The sequence below is a fragment of the Betta splendens genome, chromosome 19, assembly GCF_900634795.4.
Source record: "Betta splendens chromosome 19, fBetSpl5.4, whole genome shotgun sequence".
NCBI classification, from domain to species: domain Eukaryota; kingdom Metazoa; phylum Chordata; class Actinopteri; order Anabantiformes; family Osphronemidae; genus Betta; species Betta splendens.
In genome coordinates, this window is record NC_040898.2 from 16,354,169 (window position 1) to 16,381,957 (window position 27,789).

General features: G+C 42.3%; 1 protein-coding gene and 1 long non-coding RNA gene across 6 annotated transcripts; one reads left to right on the forward strand and one right to left on the reverse strand.

Annotated features, from left to right (window-relative positions):
* Positions 1-1,061: 1,061 nt before the first annotated feature.
* On the reverse strand, positions 1,062-25,260 carry LOC114846015 (transcription factor COE3-like). Of its 5 annotated transcripts, none has more exons than XM_029134701.3 (16): positions 24,661-25,260; positions 24,407-24,560; positions 22,526-22,682; positions 22,301-22,364; positions 22,176-22,231; positions 21,297-21,370; positions 21,128-21,196; positions 13,991-14,072; positions 12,295-12,412; positions 9,917-10,177; positions 8,133-8,221; positions 5,138-5,203; positions 4,677-4,839; positions 4,353-4,556; positions 3,876-4,046; positions 1,062-2,646 (listed from the first exon to the last, which is right to left on the reverse strand). In XM_029134701.3, exons 2-16 carry the CDS (start codon positions 24,526-24,528, stop codon positions 2,615-2,617), a joined length of 1,728 nt encoding a protein of 575 aa, XP_028990534.1. In that variant the 5' UTR covers positions 24,529-24,560; positions 24,661-25,260; the 3' UTR covers positions 1,062-2,614. The 5 variants fall into 5 exon arrangements, with proteins under 5 accessions (XP_028990534.1, XP_055360369.1, XP_028990538.1 ...); XM_055504394.1 differs by having other exon boundaries at positions 24,407-24,563; XM_029134705.3 differs by having other exon boundaries at positions 4,365-4,556; positions 9,917-10,174; positions 24,407-25,260.
* Positions 25,261-25,390: 130 nt separating this feature from the next.
* Positions 25,391-27,578, forward strand: LOC121201846 (uncharacterized). The gene is made up of 2 exons (XR_005897003.2): positions 25,391-26,163; positions 27,053-27,578. It is a non-coding gene; the product is annotated as an uncharacterized LOC121201846 (long non-coding RNA).
* The last annotated feature ends 211 nt before the right edge of the window (positions 27,579-27,789 follow it).

A 27,789-nucleotide genomic window follows, 5' to 3' on the forward strand; every position in this document is an offset into this window, starting at 1 on the left:
TTCAATGGTTCATCATAAACAGCTGATGAGGAAGCTGTGGTTTCTGTTCAGAAGCTCCAGAACAGTTACTACTCTTCATCTAAAGTTAAGGATCCGTCTTGTTTTCAGTGTTTGACAACAACACTACTGACAGCGCCTCAGGACTAAAGAGGCTCTAAACAGATTAGACAACTGAACTATAACAGAAACTCACTGCACAGGCAGGAGACCAACACCAACACAACATACTGTAGACCAACTGACAGGGAACCTGCTGTGGCCTAGTTAACCCGCTGGTTTCAGTGGTGGAGCTGTTTGCTGAGGAATCAGCTGATCTTATATCAGCCAGAAACAACTCTACAAAGCAGCTGATGAAATCTTGGTCTTTGTCTTTGTCTGGACACGTGTCAGGATGAAGGCGCTTCATGATGTTTGACTGTTACAAGTGTGCATGTGTTGAGGGTTTTGGATAAAATATGTCAGAAAGCATCTTTAATCAGAATTAAAATGTCTGAGACAAAAAACTGAATCAAGTCAGCGTGAAAGAGAAATAAATAAAAGCCTGTGTCATAATGAGGTTTGAGGTTATCGGTGATTTATCTTAATCAAATCCTGTTTGTGCTTTTGTGTCTGCTCAGAGCTTTTTAATAAAACCTAATTAATGGTTCTGTCTGTTTTCTATCCTCAGCAGAAAAACACATTGTAATCTTTAGGCTGAAAGTGAATGACAGTGAAGCAAAAGCGATAAGAGACGTTGTTAACTACTGTACTGAATATTAAAATGTTTCAGGTCTGAGCTTGAGGACTGGACTGGACCTTAAACGTCTACTTGAAGCCAGACACCCAAGCATCAGGGAAGCTGTCCAGACCAGGAGAGTCCAGGTCCAGGTTCACTCTGGCTTTCATCTGATTTCTAAACACCTGAACAGTGATAATTTATATGACATTTCATAATTACACTTACCCTTTACTTTAGGGTAGGCATTAACTGTCTACGGCCTCTTTTGGTTTGCTCTGCACCAGCATCTTCGAACCATAGGTTGGAACATTGTTTACATCACATCAAACACAAGCACAAGGTCTCAGAGCAATGATTTTATTCTTTGTGAGGAAAAATCATTTGAGGACACAAAGAATAGGTTTACAATAAAAACAAGTGGAAGGTAAATGAGTCCAGCTGATTGGACACACCAGCTTTGATTGACAGTGCTAAAAAAAAGACGTCTACATTTCTGATACAAAACAATGTGGCACCATCACACTCTCTCTCTCTCTCTCTCTCTCTCACACACACACACACACACACACACACACACACACACACACACACACACACACACACACACACACACACACCCTTGTACTTCCATGGAAGTGAGGACCTCCATTGACATAATGCCTTCCCTAGCCCCTAACCATCACAACTAATGGCATCTTTGCTCTATTCCGAGCAAAAACCTAATTCTAACCTCACCCCTAAAATCACATTTTGACCCTAATACAGGCCTTCAAAGAAGTCAGAACTGGACAAAATGTCCTTACTTTGGTAGGAAAATACTATATGGTTTTTGGTTCTCACCTTGATGCAAGTACAAGTACAAGTACACAAATATACACACACACACACACAGACACACACACACATTGAAGACAATGACCACTCATTTATTCAAAAGGAATCTGAGGTATAAATACACTATTTATAATTTGTATCTTACAAAAGCCGTCTCTCTTGGTGAGCTTGTGGGTGAGGGAGCGGCGGCGTAATCAACCACAGTGACACTTAAATATTCAGCTACAAGTTTGGTAAAAAGTCACAAAGCCCACAGAGAGAACACTGGGGGAGGGGACGACTTGGAACAAAGACGGACAGTCACAGTAGCCAACCAGGATGCAGGGTTTGTTTGTACAGTGCAAGCATTAAAACATAAACAGAAGGGGGTAACATTGTTCTTCTTAGTGTTTACAGAGGTCAGAAGGTTTTGTGCTGAATTTACTCAAACTGTTAAAAGTCAGAAATTTTGTAGTCCTCTGGCTTCAGGTCATCACAATCTTGGCCTCATGTTCCTCCTCCAGCCTGAGCATCTTCCCTCCTCTCACAGTCTTTCTTTTAAATTCCTTGATTCCTATTTGGAAGCCTTCTTCTTTACTCATTGAGCAGAAATGTTTTCTTTTCTAACAGAAGGTTTCTTCATTCAGTAGCTCTTTTTTACTTTGCCTTTTTTTATCATATAATTTCCAAGGTCATGATTTCTGACTGAGAAGTCACAGACAGACTTTTCCTAAAATAGCAATAAAAGTAGCATCTTCACGTTTCTGCATCTTGTTGTCCACCACTTAGAGGTATTGGAATTAAGTGTCTTTGGGGCCTTTTACAGTCTGTATCGATTTCCCAGATAAAAATCCACCAGATTCAAAGTCACAGTTAGAGAAACTCATTCCATATGACAGCTGTCACAGTTTCAACATCAACACACCTTAAACATGAATATAACATGAAAGCACCTGGACAAACTGGCTGTACACAAAGTCCTTGGAAAGTCTTCTCTGGGAGCACAGGCTGCCTCCTTCACACAGTTTGTTAATGACACAGGTTTGTGACTTCGACTCCTGAGAGCAACTGAGGAGGAAGTTTCTACATGGGAGGTACAACGAGGCCGGACATGGCTGCAAGTAAATGACAGAACAATGTTAGTTGAGCCAGGAGGAAGATACTTTTGTTGTCTTTAATTTAAATTATACCTTGTGTTAATATGACAAATCTGTTGTTTATTTCAGTACAGTAACATTGCAGAGACAATGGATTGAAGCAGCAGTTCTCACTTCATGCACATCTCCCTTAGCCAATATTTTGGTAACAAAACCGGCAGATGAAGGAGACATTGTGTAAGAAGACTGACGACAAAGTTTGTGTATATGTGGATATGAAAGCGTGTTGGGTGATCTCTGGAGGTGCAGCGAGCTAGTGGGTTGTGTGGGTCTCTGGAGAGCTGCAGCCCTGAGAGGAACCTGCCTAAGAGGAGGCCAGCCACACACAAGCTCAATGGGATCCTGCAGCAGATCACCCAGCTTTACACTTATCAAACACTAAATGTATAACTGTTCATTACTAACAGGCTTCGGATGTCAATGATCATTAACTTCAGAGCTGAGGTCCTAGATGGAGCAAAGCCACAAGAACCAGAGTAGATGAGCTTCTGAATGCATAGGTGAACAGTCATGCTTCATGTCCGCTCACAACGGACGAGTGACGACTCTGAGGAAGTAAATGTTGAGCGTGGCTCAATGCGTTGAGTCTGACCTGATGCTCATAATGTCTGATAACTTTATTACAGAACTTAAATTGTGTTCAGTTTGTTATTCTGAGGGTAAAGATGTTAATTCTCTGGCAGTATGACTTACTGTTACCATCCATTAACACACAAACATGCGAAAGCCAAGCTACACAAAAATCTAACGCTGGACAAAGTTCAAAAAAAGACATTTTTTCTCCGCCTGTTTAATGTATATGCTTATGCACCGACTGTCCAGTACAACATCAGCACAGACAAAATAATGCTGCTGTTTAACGGTTTATTTATTATAACAGTAGACTGAAGTTTGTTGTGTTTTTAAGGTTTTAGGTCAGTGTTATATATTTTTTCGTTTTGTTTTTTGTTGTTTAGCAGTGACGTACAAATGCTATATTATACATATTTAGCTTTTCCAGCTGACCCCCTGGACTTGGAGTGGTACATTTATTTATATACTCTATAGGTGTTTCTTTTTCATTAAGTGGCACTTTTTTCAGAAAAATATTATAAAATCATTAAAATGTGACATGAAATGAGGAGAGGAGCAGTGGAATAATGTGTGGGATAGTGAGGAGGTGGCGAACAAGGGTGCTGCTGCTGTACCTTGAAGACCATTGGTGGTGTTGGCCGAGCAGTTTGGAGGGGGTGGAGGTGAAGCCGGAGGTCGGACGACTGGAGCGAAGGCGCTCTTCTGTTTGACAGCGGCAGAGAAGGAGAAAACTCCATGAGAGGAGTTACAGTTGGACACGGCCATGGTTGGACTGGAAGGAACAACTGCAACACAGAGACATTAGCTCAGAACCAGGGTCGCTGTTCTTCATGAAGATTTTTCTGAAGGCTTGGAGTGGCGCTTCCCCCCCAAGCAGGTGGCGCCTTAGGCGACCGCCTAATTCGCCTATGCACAGAGCCAGCCCTAGTGTAAAGAACAACAGAAAGGCTCAGGAGATTTGTGCAAGTCAAGACCCATTGGTAGATTTTAAAAATGACTGCTGTCCTCTCCTCAGCTCACAAATCCCTGGTTCTGCCAAAGGATACATGGCAGATTTGTACCTTCCTGCCTCTCGCACTAATAGTATTTACCTTGATACTTACTGCCGTAGGGAGAGTTGGCAGAAGATCCATTGAGGAAGCCAGGCGATGTTGCCACCCCGAGGTTTGGCATACCCGTGTTTCCATAGCCATTCATGCTGTTGCTGACGGTGTTGCCATAGTTACTCTGCTGGGGGGTGGAGCTTGGGACATAGCCTCGTGGTGACACGCTACTTGTGTTGCGACTGTACCCCACTAAAAACAGAAGAAGGTTAGTAAATATGTGTCTATAATGTGGCACAGATGTGTTGCGGCAGCTGACCATGCTAACAGCAGGGGGTCTGCCCAGGACAAAGGGGGCGTGGTCTTATATACCTTGCGTTGTCTCTGAGACATTGACAGCCAGCTGTCCGCTAAAGGAGTTGACTCCCATCATGCCATGGGAGGTAGTGTTGCCTAGGGATGGGATCTGGTTATGGTTCCTGGGAACGCTGTAGAGAGCTTCAGCAATATCTGCTGCTCGCTTCAGGATGATCTCCTGCACATGACAAACAGAGCTTTGTTCCTACAACAACCTGGGAACCATCTGCACTAGATGTAAAACTGTTCAGAATCAGAATCAGAAAAGCTTTATTGCCAGGTCCTGTAGGGGGTACTTTACAGAACGAGGAATTTGACTTGGCAGGTGGTGCATCTCAGCATGAAAAAAAGTACAAACAGTACAACATACAACATAAAGTTACGCTTTCATTTGATGTGAGAGGAAAGATCACTTTCCTTCACCTTCGTCCACCTCGCCCCCAAGACTCCCCCCCAAAGTCCCACTACAACACTACCTGGTTGTTATGAGGCATTCCGTAGAGTGCCTCGACCAGGTCAGCTGCTCTCTTCAACAGCACCTCCTGCAGGAGACAAGAGACACAGAAGCTGTGGTTAGCCTTCAAAATAAAGGTCCCAGGATGAGTCATTATGTTCACAGCTACCACCTACACAGTAACTACACATTAGGCTTCTTTAACACTGAACTGCCACACACTTCAATGAGCAGTTTGAATAAACTCATTGTTTTATTGTGTGTGTGTGTCCTTCATGGTGAGGTGAGAACCAAAAAATGTATTTTCCTACCAAAGTGAGGACATTTTGGCCGGTCCTCAATTCTTCGAAGGCCTGTTTGAGTTTTAAGTGTTAATTGAGTTATTGCTTTTATTAGAGGGTTAGACGTCTGCTTTTAGTTGTGATGGTTAGGGGCTATGGAAGGCATTGTGTCAATGGAGGTCCTCACTTCCATGTAAATACAAGAATGTGTGTGTGTGTGTAATCATATGGCAGCAGAACGATGCTTCCTTTCGTCTTTATCTTAATTAAACACTCTCTCATTAATCTGCTCCTTTTTTATTACAAACTTCTTCAGGGATGCTTTCAATTAACCCCCGCCCCCTCTCCATTCTTCACCCCTTCACCGACTGTCCATCCATCCATCCATCCATCCATCCATCCATCCATCCATCCATCCATCCATCCATCCATCCATCCATCCATCCATCCATCCATCCATCCATCCATCCCATCCATCCCATCCATTCAGTTTTTTTAGTCCGCCACCTTTTTAGTCTCTCCTTCTATTCCTTCTTCGGCTGCAGATTATATCCATCTGTTATTTAATCTTTCTTATTTAACTTTTCTTATCTTCCAACTGTTTAAAAATATGTTAATGCAGAATTGACTTTTATTTATTCATCATTGTTTATCTTATCTATTATTATATAAATTGATTTCCTTACATTTTGTTCTTTCTTTTTTTTCACATTTTTCACTTTATATCTTATTGTTCAGTTTTACATCTCATGATCAGGTTTTATTTTATCGTCTACCTTTCATTGTTGTATTGACATTGTTTTGTTCCTTTTTGTTTATGTTCCTTTTTTTCCTTTCTGATTTCTCTACATCTTGGATAATGAATAAATGCTATGACGTGCACGTGTCACTGTCACGTTATCAGATCACACTGTAACACAGTGAGAGTCGTCCTTAATTTGTTCGTTTATGCTGAGCGATGTTTGAGTGTTGCAGTGAGAGCAGATTTACTCACACTGTTTATAGTGAAGAATGAAAGCCTGATTATTATGAAAAGATTCTCATTGTGAGATGACAAGCACCTCACACGCACGCACACACACATTCAATGATGCAGCTAGACATTATCACTATGGAGGAATCCCATTTTTAAGCTTTTGTACACAAACACACAGAGTCTCTGTGAATGATCATATGCTAATAGAAATATTAAAACGTTGTTCCCTGAATTCCTGCAGAAGATGATGATGAAAGTATGAGAAGAATGCCAACCCAGACATTGTGAAGCCAGAAATGAGCCTTGGCCATGAGAAACCTGAACCCATAAACCAGGTCAGATAGCGTTTGTAGTGTGCAGACATTAGCATTAATATCAAGTTAGTTCTGCAATATGAGGATTGTCCAGATGGAAACAAACTGAGAATAATGAGTTGGTGAAAAAGACAGTAACTCTAATAATAATGTGAAGGTCCTTTATCACTGAGGCCAGAGAAATGGAGACAAAACAGCAAAAATAGAGAGAAGTTGTTTTTAATAAATCAGATAAAGAGAGTCTGATAATCGTGTGTTTGTGTGTCTGCACCAATCTCCTTTCTTGCCACATGGCTGCACTCACTGATTACCTGATTTGACTGATTCAACCCCGTGTTTGCCGATAGGCTTTACACACACACACACACACACACACACACACACACACACACACACACACACACACACACACACACACACACACACACACACACACACACACACACCATCTTTTATTCAATCATCTTGTGTGAAATGCTTTCTCTTGTTCATGTTCTAGCTCAGGTTGGATCAGGTTCTAGTTGGGTTACACTTAAAACAACAGTGTGTATGTGGAGGTCCAGTTATTTCAAAACCTCTCAATGTCATATTGCCTGAACCTTAGTGAACGCTACTGCTGTGCTGGTAAATCTATAGGATGTTGATCCTTAATTAGTTCTGCTGCACATTGGGTTGCAGGCATCATGGGTAATTGAATACAACCACTACAGATGAATTATTAAAGACGTGGCTAACTGCAAGTCAGTTCACATCAGAGCTGCTGGAGACAGAAAGCACCACCTCCGCTTGTTGGTTCTAGATTGTCTGGACCAACCACCTGCTGATCCAGGATCAGCCTTGTCTCCTCTAAGAGGATCAAAATCTTCTTCTGTGAGTTAGAAAGTTGAAGAGAATACACCACAGTTAAAGTGTGATTGTTCTGATTCTCCTCGGCCGGGTTCTGCTCGAGGCCCGTCCTCTGTCTGGTGCTGCTCACTAGGCTTCGATGGGTTTTCTATAGAACCTCTATTTGTGAAGGTCTTAAACTGTGATTTTGTGCTTTGTAGTAGTTTGTGTTTTATACAGTGGTAATGTTCAAGTTTTATTATGACCTTAAACCTTTTATTAGGTTTTTCCTGAAGTCCTGGCACCAGAAAAACAATACAGTAAGTGCCCAGAAGCCAAAGATTCAAACCTGGAACCTGTGAGTGTTTTGATAAAGATGGAGCCTCAGTTTGTGTCAACACACACACAAGTTAAACATTAGTACATGCAGCTGATGGTTATCAAGACTCTGAGCAGCGGAGCAGAACACAGACTGATGGAAACAACACCAGCAGTAATCACGCATTGTATGTTTGTCTAAAAGCTGTGTGTGTGTGTGTGTGTGTGTGTGTGTGTGTGTGTGTGTGTGTGTGTGTGTGTGTGTGTGTGTGTGTGTGTGTGTGTGTGTGTGTGTTGCCATACCTTGGGCAGCCTCTCTGGGTCGCCGGGGTGACGAGGAATCACCTTCTGCAGCCTCTGGAAGCCATAGTCTATGGTGGGTTCGTTCAGTGCTGAGGATAAGGAGTAAAGGATGAGAGCCTTCATCCCTCATTAGTCTCTAGGTGTGATCTCACATTATTAACATCCGTGCCTGAATTACTGCATAAAAAATGTATTTTTAAAATGTCATATTTGAAGAATAAAGAGTGTGGCAGGTTTCTACTGAACTTTGACTGTATGGAACTTCTTCACTGTTGTTTTCTCCTCTCTCTCCTCTAACATAATTTACAGTTTAAACGGGCTGGGAGCCGATAAATCAGAGCATCAGTGAATGCAACCGAGCACAGCCAAGACTGTGTGTGTGCGCGTGTGTGTGTGTGTGTGTGTGTGTGTGTGTGTGTGTGTGTGTGTGTGTGTGTGTGTGTACGTACAGTGCATGAATCATAATCCTGTCTTGGTTCGGCGGCGTTTAACAAGCTTTAGCCTGACTCCACTATACATCACAAACAGAGTTTGTGTGTGATTGTGTCTGTGCGCATACATGTGTGTGTGTGTAGTATGTGTGTGTGTGTGTGTTCAGTCCTTGAAGGCTCACAGGGCGTAACAAGCAGCCGTTAGCAGGGAGAGTTGGCTCTGCAGATGTCTGTGTTATCTTCTGGGTGAGTGTGTGACCTTGTGTCGTTGACTGCTATAGTTTATTATCAGCTGCTCTGCGTCCGTCTTCCTCCTGTAAAGATTCTTTATGCGTTTATCTTTAGCTTTAAGAGTTTGATCCATAGCTGCTCCTTCCTGCGCTGATGGAAACATGCACACTCCCATCATAGGTGGAATAAATAAAATGATGTGTTACACTGGATGGGGTGTGACAGCCGTAGTATCACAGGCTGTAATGAGCTAATCAATAGCATGTGGCAGGTGCTGGATGCCTCCACATCACTGGCTGCTAATAAAGATGCTCTGTATTGATCACATGATGCCAACCATGGAGCTTCGTCCCCCTGAATAAGCTGCTATGTTCCATTGATAAATATGAATATTATTACCTCTAAAATGACATTTAGTTCTGTGCTTTAGCTGTTTGAACTTTGAACTTTTCTTTTGCAGACTGACTGTTGAATGAATTAACTGTTCACTTGCTGAGTCGATACAAAGAAAGTAAAGCTCAGACAGACATAGAAGCAGCTGCTGTGATTTTGTCAGAGCTCTGTTGGGTTAGGTCAGACAGGATCAATTCTTTACTTTGACTTTTCTTTATCTTTATCCGAATTTCATGAGCCTGGAGGCAGATGATGCATTTACATGAGGACACACAGCAAGTGTAAAAAGTATTTCTTCAGCTTACTGTAAAATGTTATTTACTTGTCCTTGTTTCTGCTTTGTTTTTGTTACATACAGTAGCTTCATGCCTCAGTCTGCGGAAGAACAACAAGCAGACGACTGAGGACGTGAAACAAACACAGTCGTGGAACCATGGAAGTGCACAGGTTCTATTAACCCAAAGGACCGGGGAGAAAGGGAATGAGGGATTCAGGGACGCTGTGTTATTAGTGACCAGCAGCTTCTCACCGACCCTCACAAACTTTTTGTCTTTGCTTCCCACTGGGTCACAGAAACCACTGTTCATCCACAGTCCACTGTCCTCATAGGGAAATGCTGCACAGGACTGACCCAACTGGAACCCATGATTCTAACCAGCTGTTCTTCTGTGGTTTAACTGCTGCTGTTACAGGTTCAGTATTATCTACTCATCAATCAACCAGCCGTACCTGTGTAGACGAAGCGTCCGGGTGCTCCTTTACAGAACTGTTTGGATTTGTAAGACAGCGTGACCTCAACCACGCCGGGGATGTGACGAGGAGGTGTCTGGACCCGGATGGCGTGAGGCGTGATGAGCTCGCTCCACACCAGCATGGTGCCAAACACCACCTGCAGGCCGTCGAAGAAGTTGTCTCCAATCAGAATGACGGTGGCGCCGCCGGTCGTCCAGCCCTCACTGGGACTGATGGCTTTAATACAGGGAGTGGCTGCTGGACACGGGCACAGACATGATCCGAGAAGGAGAAGGGTCCGTTACTCCAGATACATATATTAACACATTCTATAATGGTTCCGTCTGGAAACCAAGGCATTTACAGTTTCAGTATAGTTACACAGGTACTGTACTGTATATAAATGGTAAATGGTCCTTACTTATATAGCGCTTTAACCACCCTTCTAGAATCCAAAGCGCTTTCCACTACTTCTTATTCACCCATTCACACTCACATTCTCACACTGATGCCAGCAGCTGCCATGCACTGGCGCTCACTTGAGACATCAGGGGCAGCTTGTCCAGTGTCTTGCCCAAGGACACTTCAACATAATTCCATGGTGAGGACTCGAACCGCCAACCTTGCGGTTAGAGGATGACCTTCCTATTCGCTATTGCGAATTGAGAAAATGAATATATGAGAACATAAACATAGGAGAACATGAGTACATAAATACAGTATATGAGAACCTGAACACGAGTACATTAATACATGCATATATGAGTCCATGAATATATGAGAAGAGTAAGATGAGAGTACATGCATACATGAAAACATGAACATATGAGAACCTATATATGAATATGAGTCCATGAATATATGACAAGATGAATATCTGAGTATCTGAAATACATGAGAACATGAGTATATGAATATATGAGTACATCAACATATGGGAGCAACATGAGTACAGTTACTACAGTTCAGAATAGTTCAGAAGCACCGATCTGCACAAATCCTCAGCAAGTGATGTATTTTCTTTCCTGAGCTCCTGCTAACCTGACACGCATGCACGCTCTCTCTGCTTTCATTTCACTTTATAATTAATCTGCATACGCACTTGAAAGACAAGAGAGAAGTAGTCATTACCGGCTCTGTGTGTGTGTGTGTGTGTGTGTGTGTGTGTGTGCACTTGTAATTGCACCAAAGTGAGAACCAGAAAAGCGTATTTTCCTACCAAAGCGAGGACATTGTGATGACATTTTGGCTGGTCCTTGCTTCTTGAGGGTTAAGATGTGATTTTAGGGCTGAGGTTAAAATTTAGTTCTGGTTTGGATTAGAGCAAGGGTTAGACATCTGCCTTTAGTCGTGATGGTTAGGGTAAGGGGCTAGGGAAGGCACGTCAGTGAAGGTCCTCACTTCCATTGAAGTACAAGGATGTGTGTGTGTGTGTGTGTGTGTGTGTGTGTGTGTGTGTGGGAGTGAACTAAGCTAAAGCGGATAAAAGCCACGACCCAATTAAATTGTGCATATGTGTGTGTGTGTGTGTGTGTGTGTGTGCACATTAGCTGAGCAGCTAATCTCATCACTGACAACTTACAATGACATTACAGCACCTGACCTCTATTCTGTTGGACTCTACTCGCTTTTATTCTTGTTGTAGCAGAAACAACTGTGTTCATGTTGGAGGTAAAATCCAGACCTGAACTGGCTTCATTCTGCAGTTGTACTCTGGTTACATGTTGTTTCTGCTGCTTCCTGATTCTTGTTCACCTCACTGAAGTGGACTCTTGACTAATGTGGGTTCTACATCTTCAGAACCAGTTGTGTTTGTTTGCCTTGCTCCAGGGACAAGGATTTTGAGACTGTTTCCTCAGTTTGTTGCTTGACTATGGCAGTGAACACTAAATCGAGGGAGAAGGTTCAAACCCACGGGACCGTGCTGCTCTCTGCTTGGGAGGGGTGGTTGCTATGGTTACTGCCTTTAATTAGGAGGGCAATTAAAGAGGTTGAATGGCCCACAAAAAGACACACTCACACACACTCACACCTCGTCCCCTCTTGGGACACAGAGACGTCTGGTCTTCTTACCCACAAGCCACTGGGGCGGTTTCTCTTCAAAGACCAAATTAACATCATCTCTGTGGCCGTTCGGGTTCACAGTGTAGCTACGACTCAAGACAAGCTGTGCTTTGACCGAGTAGCTGTGAACTTTGGTTCATATTCACGTCAACTAAGAGGTTGAGAACGCTGAGGTGTAGTAACATCAGATCTGCAAACTTCTACATCAGCATCTGAAATGTGAGTTCCTTCCTCTCTTCAACATTTCCTATAGTTTGTTATGTTTGATCTGCGTCTACATGTGCCTCCTCTGACACCTAGTGACCACATACCTTCAGACGGGTCAAGTCTCCGGGCTCGACGTCCGTGTTTGGAGTTATTGTGAACAAACATGTTGTCCGACACTGCGAGGACGTGACCGTCTACATTCACAGTTGTCGACACCACCACCTGCAAGCGAACCACAAATGGACTGAACTGGGTCAATATTGTATTGTGAGTATATAAATACAGTCTATATCACAAACGCCATAAGTAAACTAAAACTTGGTCACAGATTCCTGGTTATTTGTAGCCAAGGAAACATTCATGTGTATTTGAAATACTGAAATGTATGTTATTAACTGTATATTGGTTCTAGTTTATGACATTAGTGAGTCTGAGGCAAGACTAACCCTAACCCTAACCCACTTGTCTTAACATTTAATTAAAAAGTTGAAATTTAAAAAAAAAATGTTTTGTTACTTATATTGCTTTATGTTTTATTGCACTGCCACCACCTGATGTCGTCCCCTCTGGCCCCGCCCCTGTATGACATCACATCAGGTCTGACTGTGGTCATGATGACAGTCATTTATCATCTCCAGATGGATGCCATGTCTAGGTCGTTGCTGTTGATCCATGGTGATGAACAGAAGGTCGCACAGAGCGAGTGGAGGTGTTCATCACCATGACTAACCAGTCCATCCTTCACCCTGCTGTTGCCAAGACAACCACCGACAAGTCTGGAGGCCTCACCTGACTTCACCTGTCTAACTCATCTGATCTCTCTGCGTCCTCCCAGTAGCTTGCTCACCCGTTTCCCTCCTCTGCTGGCTGCTGGTTAAACTGGATTTAACGTCCTGTCAGCTCGCTCAGCACAGCGTGCAAAGAGGGAGACAACGAGGAGGAACAGGCTTTCTCTTTGTTTGTGTTTTTTTCCTTTAACTAAATTTGCATCATTTTGTGTTTTTATTGGTCTTTTCCACATTTACAAAGTTTTCTTGTTCCTGTGTGTCTATTAATGTTCCCCTGCCTGTCCTGATACAGTAGGTATTGTAACGGGATAACTGACTGATCAATAACTGGAGGATCAATCAATGTAAGCTGTCGGCGTCTTCTTCTCATTAGTGCTTGATGAATGAAGCCTCTTCAAAGGACATTGGTGCTCCATGTCAAGTGTGCGTTAAAATGTTAAATGCATTTTATCTCTGGGGTTAACAACCTCACACTGAGACGACTCCAATCTCATGTCATGTTTGTGTAGTTACAAATGTTCTGTAATGTGTTTCCCAAAGTATTTTTTGCTCCTTTCATCCAACAGATTTGTTGTTGTTTGAAAGGACCAGCTCCAAACAGTGATCATTGAATATACAGTAGCAGGACAAGGAAAAATGTCATGTTTATATTTAGAAAGAAAAGGACACCTGAGTATAGGCAAGTTTTCTTACTTCTCTGTTAATAATAATAATAATAATAATAATAATAATAATAATAATAATAATAATAATAATAATAATAATAATAATAATAATAATAATAATAATAATAATAATAATAATAATAATAATAATAATACATTGGTGGTTTAAGTGAAGCTTTTGTTTTGTAAAGATGAAGCAGACAGACGCTTCTTGTTTGACCTCTCATATTATATGTGCAAAGCAATAAGCTGGAGCTGCCCTGCTGCAATGCATTGTGGGTACAGCAGGTCCTTCAAGCCATGTCTTGCCCTTTAGGGAAATTAATTCATCTGTGTGTGTGTCTCACCTGGAACCTTCTCATGTCTCGTGGATTTCCTGCATTTTTCAAACAGTTCTGGTTACACTTCAGAAAGAACTTCAGGAAGAACCTGCACAATTGGAAACAATGAAAACATGAAGTTCCTTCATATAAATGAGGAGCATGTCATGCATTCCAGTGATTAGTACTGAACACACAACAGTGTTTGTCCACCATCATTTTTTCAGCTGTAACTCCCAGCAGAGAAGGGCGATGACAGAGGGAGAAAGAACAGGCAGAGCAGCTGCATCCACACATCTGGACTCCAGACTCAACACACTTGAGTATGACAACAACAACAGTTGTCCACTAAAGATTTATCTTTAGCCTTCATATTGCTCTAAGGCCACAGCATTGCACCTGTTTCCCTGGAAACAATGGACGAGGCCCAGAAGGACCAACACATCTGAGGGTCTCTGCTCTATTGATTACCCAGCAACAAAGCAACATGAGCTGACACGTAGCTGACAGCAACACACGACAAACATGAAGCGTTTCTACAATAACATCAGGTCATGACAGTGATTCAGTCACCAAACCCAACACCAAAGTACAGATACATGAGTCTGAGTCTGAAGGAGGTTTGATGATGTAAGGACCCAATTAATCAGATTTGAATGTCTAGACGTCATTTCTCGGATTCAGTATTTTTCCTGTGTGTGTTCCAGTGCGGCTACAAGCCCAACCCCTGAAGCTGGATGCTACCAGAAGCCTCCAGTGCTGCTTGGAGTTTGCAGTCAGTCATTTACTGAGCAGCGTCAGAAAATACCTGGCTACAAACGTGATCTCGGCCACCAGGTGTGTACTTGAGCAAGACACTGCTAGCACCCCCTAGGTGATGGCTTAAATGCAAATATCATCACTGTGGGACCAGCAAGGATGTAAAAACTAAAATCTTGGGTATCTACTGTACATTTGTCACTGCTCTTGTTTCCTGGTTTGTGTTTGTGTTTAGCGGTAAGGTCAGTGTCACTGTCATCTTTGTTGGAAGACATACTCAGTCTATCTGTGCGACTTCTGACCTCCAATCAGCCTCTGTCTTATCACCGCGGTAACCGCCCAGCTCCACATCACTTTATCTTCAGACCCGCAGAATCAATGCATCAACACTTTTTTCCCTTCAGTCACTCCTTTCCCCTCTTCACCTTCCTTCTTCTGCTGCTCCTAGTTTCCTCCCTACTATCTCAGAACAAGAACGAGGAACTGAGGTTGTAAATCTACACAGGACAGATTAAGCTTTCAATGTGTTATGTGATAAGTAGGGAAGACCCAACACATACACACTCACTCTCACACACTATTATGGTCCATATTTACGAGCAGGAAATTAGGACGCGCTGTGAATTTATCTCCGGGAAGAGTCGAAGTCACACTGAGGCTGAACACACACTGAGACACACACTGAGCTGGAGTTAATATGCTCTATGAGGTAGAAAATGTAGTCACAGTGTGAGGAGGAATTACACTGACGCTAATGTACTGCCACAGACACAGTGTGTGATTTATGTGCCACTGGCAGCTCTGCCTGTTAATCTGATCCCAGTCATTTACGCTGTCGCTTAGTCTCAGGTTCATCTTTACTTAAAAGCAGAAGCTGTCAAATCTTAAATAGGATTAAAGCGATAGAAACAAAGTCCTCGAAACAAATGGGATTCTCAGACATTTAATAACGCTACAAGCTCCTAAAGACTTAAAATCACTTCACCGCTTTGACAAAAAAAAAAACACAAACCGACCTGTCAATGTTCATTTAGGTGTCATTTTATTTTCAATCTCAATTATTGGAACAATTGCTTTTCGTCTGCAGTGGCCCTCACACATTACAGCATCAAAACAAAGCAAATAAATCTAAGCAGAGTTGCAAGTTAGAAACCGATAGATTATGTATGTATGTATGTATGTAAAACTTGCTATGAAAGAAAATAAGATGCAATCAAAAGCTCCTGGACAATAAATGAGTAAACTTCATGCCCTGATTTCCTGTTCTAAATCAAAAATAGTTTTTTGAAAAATATTCATCCCCATAAATACGGAAATAGCTTCAACACAAGCTGATGTTGACAATGAAAACATGAATAAATTAAAGCCAATATATCTATTTGTTTTTAAATGTAAATCAGAACATTCTGCTAATTAGAACAGGTGCGATTAATGTTGACTGGCACTTAGCAGTTAACTCATTAACAAGCTGGTGGAAAGTGGATCAGCCTCAAACCTCAATGAAGCAGCACAAAGTGAGGGAATCCTGCTCTTCACAGCAGCTTGTTCTTTGTGAGAGGTGGAAGAACTGCTGCAGATGCTCCCATACACACACACACACACACACACACACACACACACACACACACACACACACACACACACACACACACACACACACACACACACACACACACACACACACACACAATCACAGGGTAAATGCTCTCTAAAACACTGATGCTCAACAAATTTGATGATAAATGGTGAGTTAAACCTTAAAACCTTAAAGCCCCGCAGTCTGTCCTGCTCCATTACTCCGATGTTCATTCACAGTCAGCTGAGCCACATGTTTAATTCATAAAACACTCACTCACACACACACCTGCAGTGATCATCATTTCATGATTAGCATGATCAATCAGTTCTTCATGAACTCTAACCCCTGCTGTAATTGGAGACCAGAGGAGCTGTCAGACTGTAGTGTCCTCAGTTCTTAGCAACTTTTGTGTTCTTTAGGTCCTGGATTGTTTTTTCTGTTCTGTTCTGCGTAATCTCTATGCGATGAACTTTAGAACCATGGACAGAGTGAACATCACTCACAGTGTGTGTGTGTGTGTGTGTGTGTGTGTGTGTGTGTGTGTGTGTGTGTGTGTGTGTGTGTGTGGTCAGATGTGTTTGGGCCTGTTGTCACACTAATTAACACCAAATGTTGTACAGATTTTCTGCTAATTAGCACCCATGGCTGGTTTGAACATGGAGATAATTAACAGCTATTATCACATACCACACACACACTGTGGGTTTTCATAATTATGCAAAAATTACACATTTTGTCTCAGGCTATAAAAGGGCAATCTGTGTGTGTGTGTGTGTGTGTGTGTGTGTGTGTGTGTGTGTGTGTGTGTGTGTGTGTGTGTGTGTGTGTGTGTGTGTCAGGTGTCATCACAGGCTGAAGAACGGTAGCAGCTGTTACAGCACAGACGATCTCAGATCTAGGGGATAGGATTCCACACATCTGTCACATCTGTTTTTAGAAACTCAGCAGCTAATGTCAGAACTGAATGAAAGGCCAGGACTGGATGGATTTGCTGTTTTTGTCTGTTAAATGGCTGCACTGTGTGAGCTGCAGACTGAGCTGTACAGTATTTTGTGACGGATAAGGTTTGTTTTAAGACTAAGATCTGGCAAATCTTTTGTTTTAGCTCAGCTTATTCTGCTACGGCAGACAGGCAAGGTCAAACACAACCACAAAAATATTCAGACTTTGACATTTTGCTGCTAAACAACTTAATGTCAGCTGTCAATCACTGCTGCTCACACACACAGGCATGGAGAGTTTTGTCGGTTTCTAAACTCGTATGTGGAAATGGGACGAGGAGAAGGAAGAGGAGGAGGAGGAGGAGGAAGGAGATAATTAAATGAGATAATGAGGAGTCATCTTTCTCTTCACATTAAATGGAAACAGACAGCTCTTCCTCCTCCTCTTCTGTTCTTTACCTCAATGAGGAGTTTATTAAGAGTCAGTTTGCTGCTAGAGAAAATTCTTATCGACAGCAACAGCGAAAGTCCAAGCCTCCTCGTCTGCTGACCTGATGCTGTCATTACCATCCATCACATACTGATCACTGATCCCAGGTTTATGCGTTTATTTAGTTTGACCACATCACTGTGTTAGTCAAACTCTGCTACAGTACTTCACTCTGCTATGAAGACACTGACCAGGACTCAGGAGCGTCACGGGCCCAGGCCTGTGGCGAGTAACAGACGTGGGTTGATAAGCTGGAGAAAACAAGACCAATACAGATCTGAAGGTCAATGAAAATGAAACAATGTCATAGTCAAAGAAACTGCTCTGAGCTGAACAGCTGGTTAACAGATTCAGCAACAAGAAGCAAAAACAAACATACAGCTGTCAATCAAACTGTGTGTTAGTGTAGCTGATTAGTTTGATGAAACACGAAGCAGTGCTTGTGTCAGCCCACACCATCAAAGCACAAACACATGTGCACTAAAATGACAGCCTAACCCTGATAAAGCAGGGAGAGTCATCTGTGACCTACTGTAGCCTGAGCTCTTCCCTAGCCTTAACCACAGAAGTCTATATGCCTAACCTTAAAACCTAAGAACCAGTTCCAGAAAAACATTTATCCAACGCCGACCCAGTCTTTCGCCTAAACCTACCCAACCAACTTCAAGCTTTAGTTTTACCTGAAGAGTTGACCAAACCTAGTCACAATTACAACCCAACCCACATCTTCTAAACTTGACCAATACAGGAACAAGTCTGAAACACGGAAGGGCATGTGTACATTTAATTCTTATCAGGGCATTCTACTTTCTATATGTACCTTTATTACTTTTGCAAAGTGACTCAAGTATCAGGAAACATGAGTGACGCATGCATTACCACTGGCTCTGCAAACCAAACTGCCTAGTCCATGGACGAAAGCGGGGAGAGTCATCTGTGTCCATTTCAATTCACTCACCCCAACACCAGTTAGACAGAGGAGGTGTTTTATTTTTCCTTTCCTTCAGCTGAAGGATGAAAAGTTAAATGGTGGAGAGGTGAGAAGGATCAGCATAAGTTGAGGAAGAGTTAGCGGTAAACTGTGTTTCCTTTAAAGAACCCTCAAAGTGAAACACAGATATGGAGGTTTATAACGCAGATTTCATCAACTTGTTTTAGTTTGTGCCAAGATAAAATAATTTGGAAGTGACAGTGTGATATTTCTACCTTCAAAAACCTGTGGAGAAAATCCTTGTTTAAAACCTTCATACCTGTGTCTCCTTTAAGCACAGCTATTCTATGTGAATGGAAGTGCAATAACACAGACAACTACTTCACTACAGAACTTCAGTAGAGCAGCACAACTATCACATCAATTCAATAATCACTGAATCTGTGGCAACACAGAACTATGAAGCTGATAAAGACTAATTTACTATAGTCAGTCAGCACTTCTTTCTCTTAATTAGTTTATGTTTCTGTTAATAAATATTCTGTCTGACTTCTCGCTCCATACGATCACTGCTCCTCGCGTTTGAGCAGCAGAGGATGGTGCGTTCAGGGTCACACTCCTCATTCTGGGACTGTTTCCCAGCTAGGAAAAATATTCAGACACATTTCATGTCTCCATTGAAAGCCATGCATTCATACATTTAACATTTAGCCGGCTGAGGGCCTCTGGGCACCCCAAACATTATTCTGCTGTCAGTCACCCTGAAACACGTCCAGTAATGAGATTCCATCCAAAACCAACCTGCAGCATAAGAGGGAAATCACACCTACGCCTGCTGAATGATTGACAGCACGCCGTCCTCCCATAATCCCACACTGCAGACACCAGAGACAGGAGATTGTACCCCCCCTTAAAGAATTCTCACATCTGGTATTCAGAGTGAGAGCGTGGAAAGATGAGAGCTGCTCCCATCGCCACCGTCATCATCAGCTACAAACAGTCAAATCTCACCTGAGACGAGTTTCTGAGTTTAAAGAGTTGAAAGATCAATGTGTTAAAACGCTCTCATGGATGTTCAGAGATCGTCCCAGCATCGTTGACCCTCAAAGTCTTCTGTGTGCTCACAGAACAAAGAGCCTGAAAGACCAAGGAGGCTCAACCTGTGGGAAGGGGCCCTTGGAGAGCCCATGGCGGAAGTCAAGCAGCCGTATGTACAGTGTAAGTGAAAACGAAGGCCAAGACGGTTTCTTTCCTGTTTGAGCCTTTGAAACCAAAGTTTGTTGCCATTGTGACAATACAGCGTCTGTGGTGGACTGTTGATCTGTCCAGCGTGTGACAGCTGGCACAGACCCTTACGTTGCATTTCAAGAAATAGGAGTCATAAGAGACACTTTCTATACTCCAGGACAAGTTTACTGATGACGTCAACAAGACCACTGAAAACATAAGCATGCGTGTGAAAAACTAAATCAATGTTTTCTAAGTTTTTGTGGAGAATGTAAAAATACATTTCCATTTCTCAAAATATGCCAGAAAATGACACAAACATCAGGGAATTTAAAAACGAGTCCTTGTGTTTGAGTCCTTTGCATTGAAGGTCAGTTTTCTTCAAGACCAAACTGAGCTCTTAGACTCCGACTGTAGAGGTACTTTCCAAATGTTCTTCAGAAGAACTGAGAAAAACCACGTCAGGAAGGTCCAGCAGCTAAAAGATGCCGCAGAAACACGCACTGGATTTTAACAACAATCATATATTTAAAGCTGAATAAACGCGTCTGAGCGGTTTGAATCTCAGCAGCGGAGACTGGCCCTGACAGGTTTCCGTTCAGTGGACGCTGCCGAAAGCACAGGAGACCTTCCCATCATGCATTTCAGCAGAGAGGTGGGGGGTGGGGTTTCTGTGTATCACTTCTCTTTTCAGAAACCTGCTGCAGTCACAGCCATCCATTTATACCTCCATCACTCCATCCATATTCCCATCTCTTACTCCGCCTTCCCCCCTCCACAGTCCTGGAGCAGGTGGGAGGGGGTGATACTCAGGGGGGGGACAGGAGGAGATGGAGGAGGAGGAAGGGGGGGGGGTGAAAAGAAGAGAGCAGAGCGAATGATTCCTCTTGGGACAGAACTGAGGGAAGGAGGAGGAAGAATAAGTGGTGGTGCTGGTGGAGGCAGGGGGATGGGGAGGGATTCTCCACTTAACCAAATCAAGCCAGTGTCTCCAAGAAAAAAGCTTCTATTCAAACAGAAACAGCGTCAATATGTGTTCACGCCGATCATGCATCTAAATTCAAGCTTTGTCGCATCTGAAGTTGGTGTTCAGATATTTTCCCTGCTGTGTTTCCACTTGACGACACAGGACTCAGATCCAACGCTGTCATGTGTCAGAAGCACTGACATGTTGCTTTGAATAGAAACTCTCATTCCTGCCCTGAGCAGATATGAAGAGTGTGACAGCATCAGTTACCTGTCGATGATGACGGGGTCCGACGGCGTCTCGTTCCGGTTTCCACAGCTTTTCTTATCACAGCAGCGACTGAAGCAGACACAGGGACAGAATAATAAAGCTCAGACCTGCTCATGCTGCGGCGTTTGTATTGGACGGTTCCAGTGTGGTCATGTAGTCCAGGTTGTACCTGCACATGATCTCATGCGTCAGCAGAACTCGACACATCTCCGGGTTCTTGTCCTGACCTTCATAGATGATGGCCTGAAACACACACAGGCCTAATGAGCCCTGCTGGCCTGCTCTGGTCCAGCGGCAGAAACAACTCAATTAAAGCCTCATTTCATTTGTCTCCATTATGAGTGATTATTAGCTATTAGCCTGAGTGAAGTGAGAGGCAGAACTGAGGGCAAACATTTGATCCTCTGAATGTTTCATTACAGCTGCAGCCTGCAGACACTCACATCAAACAGCTGTTCCCCAACGCATGAGAAGCCTTTTTCACAGAGAACGGATTGCACAATGTAAACGACGCCTGACGGCAGCGCTCGTTAAGACCTCACTAATTGAATGACTCGTTAGATTTAAATGCTTCGGCTGCTGCTGGTATCCATTAGAGTCTCTGCGTATGACAGACACAAGGAACTGAGAGACATAAACTGCTGACTGGACAGGTTTTCTCAGCGCAAAATACCAGTTTCACAGTCTGTGCACAATTTTTTAAGGTGTAGCAGTTCAAATCTAAAATCAGCCTAAAATCGAGAGTTCTCCATCAGTTAACATGTTGACGAGACCAGAACATCTGAAGCAACACATGGCCGTGAGTGTAACAGATGGTGGTGATCACAGAAGTAGATTTCTTATCTGTGGCTGCTCTGTGCAGGAGAAAGGCTTCTGTGTGACGGAGAGGAAGAAGTGTGGAGCTGTCAAAAAACTGTCAGAGAAGGTTCCAGCTGTCAGAGAGAAGCGGGCCTGAACCGGTCATCTCCGACTGCAGCAGCAGAAGCAGCCTCTCCGGCTGCTGCTCCTTCAGCCAACATCATTGTGTTACTGTTAATCAGCAGCTCACCTGTTTGGTCATGGAGTCGATCAGTCGGACGTACAAGTCCTGCTCGGTTCGGACCCCTGAAAACAGAATCCGTTTAGTTACATGGCTGATATGCGGAGGATTACGAGGAGTGTCTGTGTCCTCACCGTTACTGTAGAGCAGCTGCAGTTTGTAATGGATCCCATTGTTGGTTTTCTCTCCTGTCGGTTCCTGAAGACAGAAGAAAAGCTGTGAGTTTTCATCTGTGAGCTCCGAGTGAAAGACGTGTCCCTGAGTCAGCTGACACACGTTGACTGTAGCAGTTATGGTTTGGGTGCTGGGGGGTCAAAAAGTGGAGGGTGTGTTAGATTTGTGCCTCAGCTCTTTCTTACCTTCTCCTTCTCTACGAAGTCGACGTAGGCGGTGCGTTCGATCTCCACTGGCTGACCTTGTCGGTCGTACAACGCCAACACAAAGTGGAAGAAGTTGGACTTTCTCAGATTGGACGGAGGCTGCTTCTCAAAATGAGCCCGAGCCAGCCCCACCCCACTGAGGGACGGAGACGGAAACGGAGAAGCAGGTCAGGGCATGAGCCACTCATGCACGAGAATGCACAATTCTCACTTTTGTTGGATTTAGTGTTTTAATATTAAGTAGTATTTTGTTGTTTCATTTTCCTCACCTTTCTACCTAAACATGACTAATAATACTAAATACCGTATTCTACACTTAAACAATTAAAAGCCCCCGTTTGTCCGGGTCAAACCACACCTGTCCCACATAAACAGCCGATTTATCAGTCAGCGCGTCTGTTAGGCCAAATAATAAGTAAAAGTAAAATCAATGTCAGAGTAAAACTATAAACAAATAGAAAACATGACAAACACATTGCGCCAGGAATAAAACACATACAAACACTTTAACTTCACATGTGTAAAACACATCTTTGTGGCACATTAATGATAATTAAACGTAATAATTCAGTGAGCTGAGCAATGTGAGGAGTAAAATATTCATAAAAATTAGACATTGTTCAGTGAGATGTGACATAAAAGCTTCAGGCTTTAACCTCCACATGAATGAATCATCTTCTCAACAACATGTTAACACTGCGGGGGGAACGAAAAAAAGATCAGCCCAAAGAAAAAGCCCGTTCATGTCAGGACTTATAAATATTCATCATAAAGAAGTCAAACTACAGCACTGACCCCGGCTGCTGACTTGGCCCGTCCTCACAGATACATGCCTAATATTTGTTTGTTTCTTTTTCTCCTGTTTTGTTGAATTTTACTAAAACAAGTGGGATGAACTCTGGTAAACCACGCTGCAGACTCGACGACAATCAGTGTCACTAGATTTGATCCTGGTGTCAATGATTTTACAACTTTTATCAAAAGCAAATAAACAATAAATTCAGTGATAGCAGTGAGACATTTAGAATAACATTATACATAATACTTGTAATAATATTGAATTGTAAAATATGATTTATAAAGAGCTGATCATAGTAAATGTGGTGCATTGATTTAAATGTCAGCGTCTCAGCAGAGACTGTTTCTAATAATACTTTTAAACTGAAATTAATTATTGGACCTGAAATGCATTTTGTGATTTGAATGAAGCTGTGTGTTTTTTAACCGAAATATTGAAATTACATGTAAATAAGGAAAATCTCATGACACATTTAAAACTGAAGTGTGAGCATGTTTCCTGTAAATAAGGTGTAAAGTGATTTTTAGTGATTGTGAGTGATGAGCGACAACAGTCTGTTTAGAGGTTAGTTAGAGTTAATAATGTTTAGTTTGACCTGAAATTACCATCCCTGTGTTACAGCCACTTGTCTGTCTTAATATTAATAAATATTAAATGATCCACAACAAAAAGATGTTGATTGAATTTTCACACTTCACATTGTTTCAAAAACATTTAATTTACAAGAGACAGAGATTAAAACCTGCAGAGGTCAGAAAAATAGTAATGATGAGAATCAGTTGAGGTTTTTCTGCCTGATGAATCAAACATTTTTTTATTTGGTGTGTTTTCATTAAATTGTAATTTGTATAATTTTTTCTCAGCAGTGAAATTTTCTGTACACAAAGAACATGTTTCTTTTTGTTCGGTTACAGAGTTTTAGTTTGTGCTTCAGATATGAACAGAATCTGTCAAATGGAAGAAAAGTCGCAGCTTTGATCTGAATTGAAACCTGTCCTCCCGCTCTGCTCTCTGTGGGGACTACAGCTCCCAGAATCCCTGTGGGGCGGTGGTGAGCTTACCTCTGAGCGGCTGTGTTGGCGTCCACCACGCCGGCTGAGTGCATCCAGGAGCGAACAGCCAGCGGCTCCTCCTTCATGCTGGTTGTGGCCCCGCGGGGCAGGTTGTCCTGGATCCCAAACATCACTGGGCCTGATGCTTAGACCTTTGTCGTTGCTGCTGCACAAGCACAAAATAAAACAAGAAGTAGAAGAAAAAGTCTACAGCAAAGTCTTGCAAAAACTGTAACGGCAGAACATGGACGGAGGCTCCAAACCTTGATGTTAGACAAGAAGGAAATATGTGGAGGGCAACGAGGAAGAAGACGTGTGCAAGGAGGTCAGCAGGACTTTTATTCTTCTGCACAACTTTTTGTCTCTTTTTAAGTTTTAATTCAACTTCTCCACTGTCTACGTTTGTACTTGGAAAAGTTTTAAAGGTTTTTAGTGGACATCATGTTGGAAGCAAGCATGAAGGACAGATGCAATAGGAAGAAAAAAAGTAGTAAAATCCTCAGAGGATGAGAAAACAGAGCTGGGTCCGAACAGCAAATCGAGCGCAAGCAAAGTGTCTTTTTTCTTTTCCCCAAAGAGACGAAGAGATGATGATGGAGGGATGAGGAGCGAAGGAGAAACTCTCAGCCCTGCGGCCCCACAGGACTGGACGCCAAAACCCAAAAACCCCACGGGTCTTCCTTAGAGCCTGTGACATCATGGTGGGGGGCGGGCTACGACCATATAAGGAGAAAAGCACTAAGAGAGTTTGTGAGAGGGACAGAGAGAAGGAGGGAGAGATAAAGAGAGGGAGGAGAGAAAAGGACAGGAGGCGGGAGCTCCAACCACCAACCAGAGAGAGAAACAGAGAGAGAGAGAGAGAGAAAGAGAGAGAGAGAGACAGACAGACAGACAGCCTGGGGCAATCACCCCCCACACTCCTCCCCCACCTCACCTCTCTCTCCAGAACTATGGACTGGTTTGGTTTCTGTTTTCATCTTTCAGAGCCCAAAGTTCCATCAATGAGTCTCTGAAGCAAAGCACAACCAACAAGCCTGTGGTTCTTCTACATCTGGATAGGACAGTTCCGAATCAGAACTCACCTGTGTGAACCTTTTCCATCTACAAAGCCTAAAAGGATAAACACAGATTCATGAACGTGCAACTTATATTAACCAATCAGAATCAGAACCTATGACAGTCCCAGTCTTCTCTGAAATCAGAAGATGGATGTGCCTCATTAGAGAATTTGCAGAGTCCAGTCTAGGTCAGTTGTGTCCCAGAACCCAAGACCCAAATTCTGTCACCACTGCGATGAAACGTTCGGAATTGTGACACAATTTAACAGATCTTTTTCTCGTTTCTGCAAGAAGTGAGGCTGGTTTTTCTTCCGTCTTCTGGGAATGAAGGCCTCGGAGGCTCCGATGGGTGGACCAAGTCCAGATTGAAAACAAGAGGAAGGAAGGAAAAAGAGTCTAGGAGGAAGCAGAGGAGACAGGATGGAGGTACTCCTGAGTTAAACTTAAAAAAGAGTGAATGATGATTATTAAGAAAAGTTGGAAACAAAAGAACAAACAGTTAATAGGGGAAGAAAGGAGAAATTTGACTTTCAGCATGACAGGATAAAGAAAAGCAAATAAGGAAAAAAGGAAGAGGAAAATGGAGAGGATGGGATGAGCCATAAAATGGGATGCAGAGAAGGAATGCATATTATCCAGGAACTTTTGAATTAAGGAGGAAAAAAAAGAACATCAGAAAAAAGAAAGTGATGAAGAGGAGAAGATAAGGTGAGCAAATGTCTGTTCTGTATTGTGCTGTCCTTTCTGCTTGACATTCTATGAACACAGTACTAAAAATATATTCATCGGATTGTTTGAATGTCAATAATAATAATAATAATAATAATAATAATAATAATAATAATAATAATAATAATAATAATAATAATAATAATAATAATAATAATAATAATAATAATAATAATAATAATAATAATAATAATAATAACTTAACCAGTGTTATCTGCAGCTAATTAAATGTAACCAATAAATAAATTAGCTAAGGGGTGGGGTGGGGGGGGGGTTACGCAGCGATCTGGTCTCCAAATGAGGGTTCAGTCTTTTAGGACGAATCCCGGCGAGAAAATGGAGGGGAGGAGTGCGTGTCCAGTCATGACCCCCCTCCACACACACACACACACACACACACACACACACACACACACACACACACACACACACACACACACACACACACACACACACACATTTTCATCAGTTATGTATAGAAATGTTTTTTGTTTTGTTTTTTAATTTGAATCAATGTCACGTAAAATGCTGATTGTTTCAATCAATTGATTCAACTGTAGATTGATATTATTTTCTGTGTATTTATTTCACATTTAAAATACAAATACAAAACAAACTGAAAGTGTAGTCAAATAATTCTATCATTGACAGATTGTGTACAGTATTTAATTCATCAGCATTTCTGTAATAAAAACAGCTATCAATAAATATCATATGAATAATATTTTAAATACTGCATTAAAATAATCAGTATAATGTTAAATGAGGTGTTTTTTATAGCTACGCTTTCACATTTGTTTTGAAACGTTATTTGTTCACATTATTAATGAAGATAAAGCATTTGTTTATTTATTTATCTATGTATCAGGATGAAGACGTGAAGAAGAAGAAGCCAGTAAATCGACATCATGCAAAGTGACTGCTTTATTAGGTTGTGTCTTATTCAAGAGCTGAGTTGCAGCTGCTCGTGTTTAATATCATTTACATGAGCAGAAACTCGGTTACGTAGGCGACCGCCGTGGAGGTGATCCATCCTCCCACGCTCACGGCCACGGACGACACGGACTCGATGCATCATTCTCGTTTTAAATTTATTATTTGATTGTTTTGTCTCTTCTTTTCCTCAATAGCTGCAACCTTAACAGCAAATCCCACCTGCTGTGTCTCACCTGAGGCCGTTTATTAAAACACTTTGTTTGAATCAGGTAATACACATGAAAAGTCAACCTGAGTCAAACATAAATAATTAAAACAATAAATGTACAAGTAAAAGTGTAACAAGGTGATCTGTCCAATGCTTCGTTTCTCTCTACAATTAAAACTTATTATTTATTTTGTTTTACTAAAAATAAATATATTTCTTTTTTACTTTGAATAAATAAGTGTAAAGCCGCCTCTGCTGTGAGTGAAGTATTTCCTTTTGTGTGTGACCAGTGACACACACACACACACACACACACACACACACACACACACACACACACACACACACACACACACACACACACACACACACACACACACACACACACATTTGCATTTAAATAGCAACATCACCCTGCGTCCATGGCAGCTCACTGGTGGGTTTCCACATGTCACCGCACA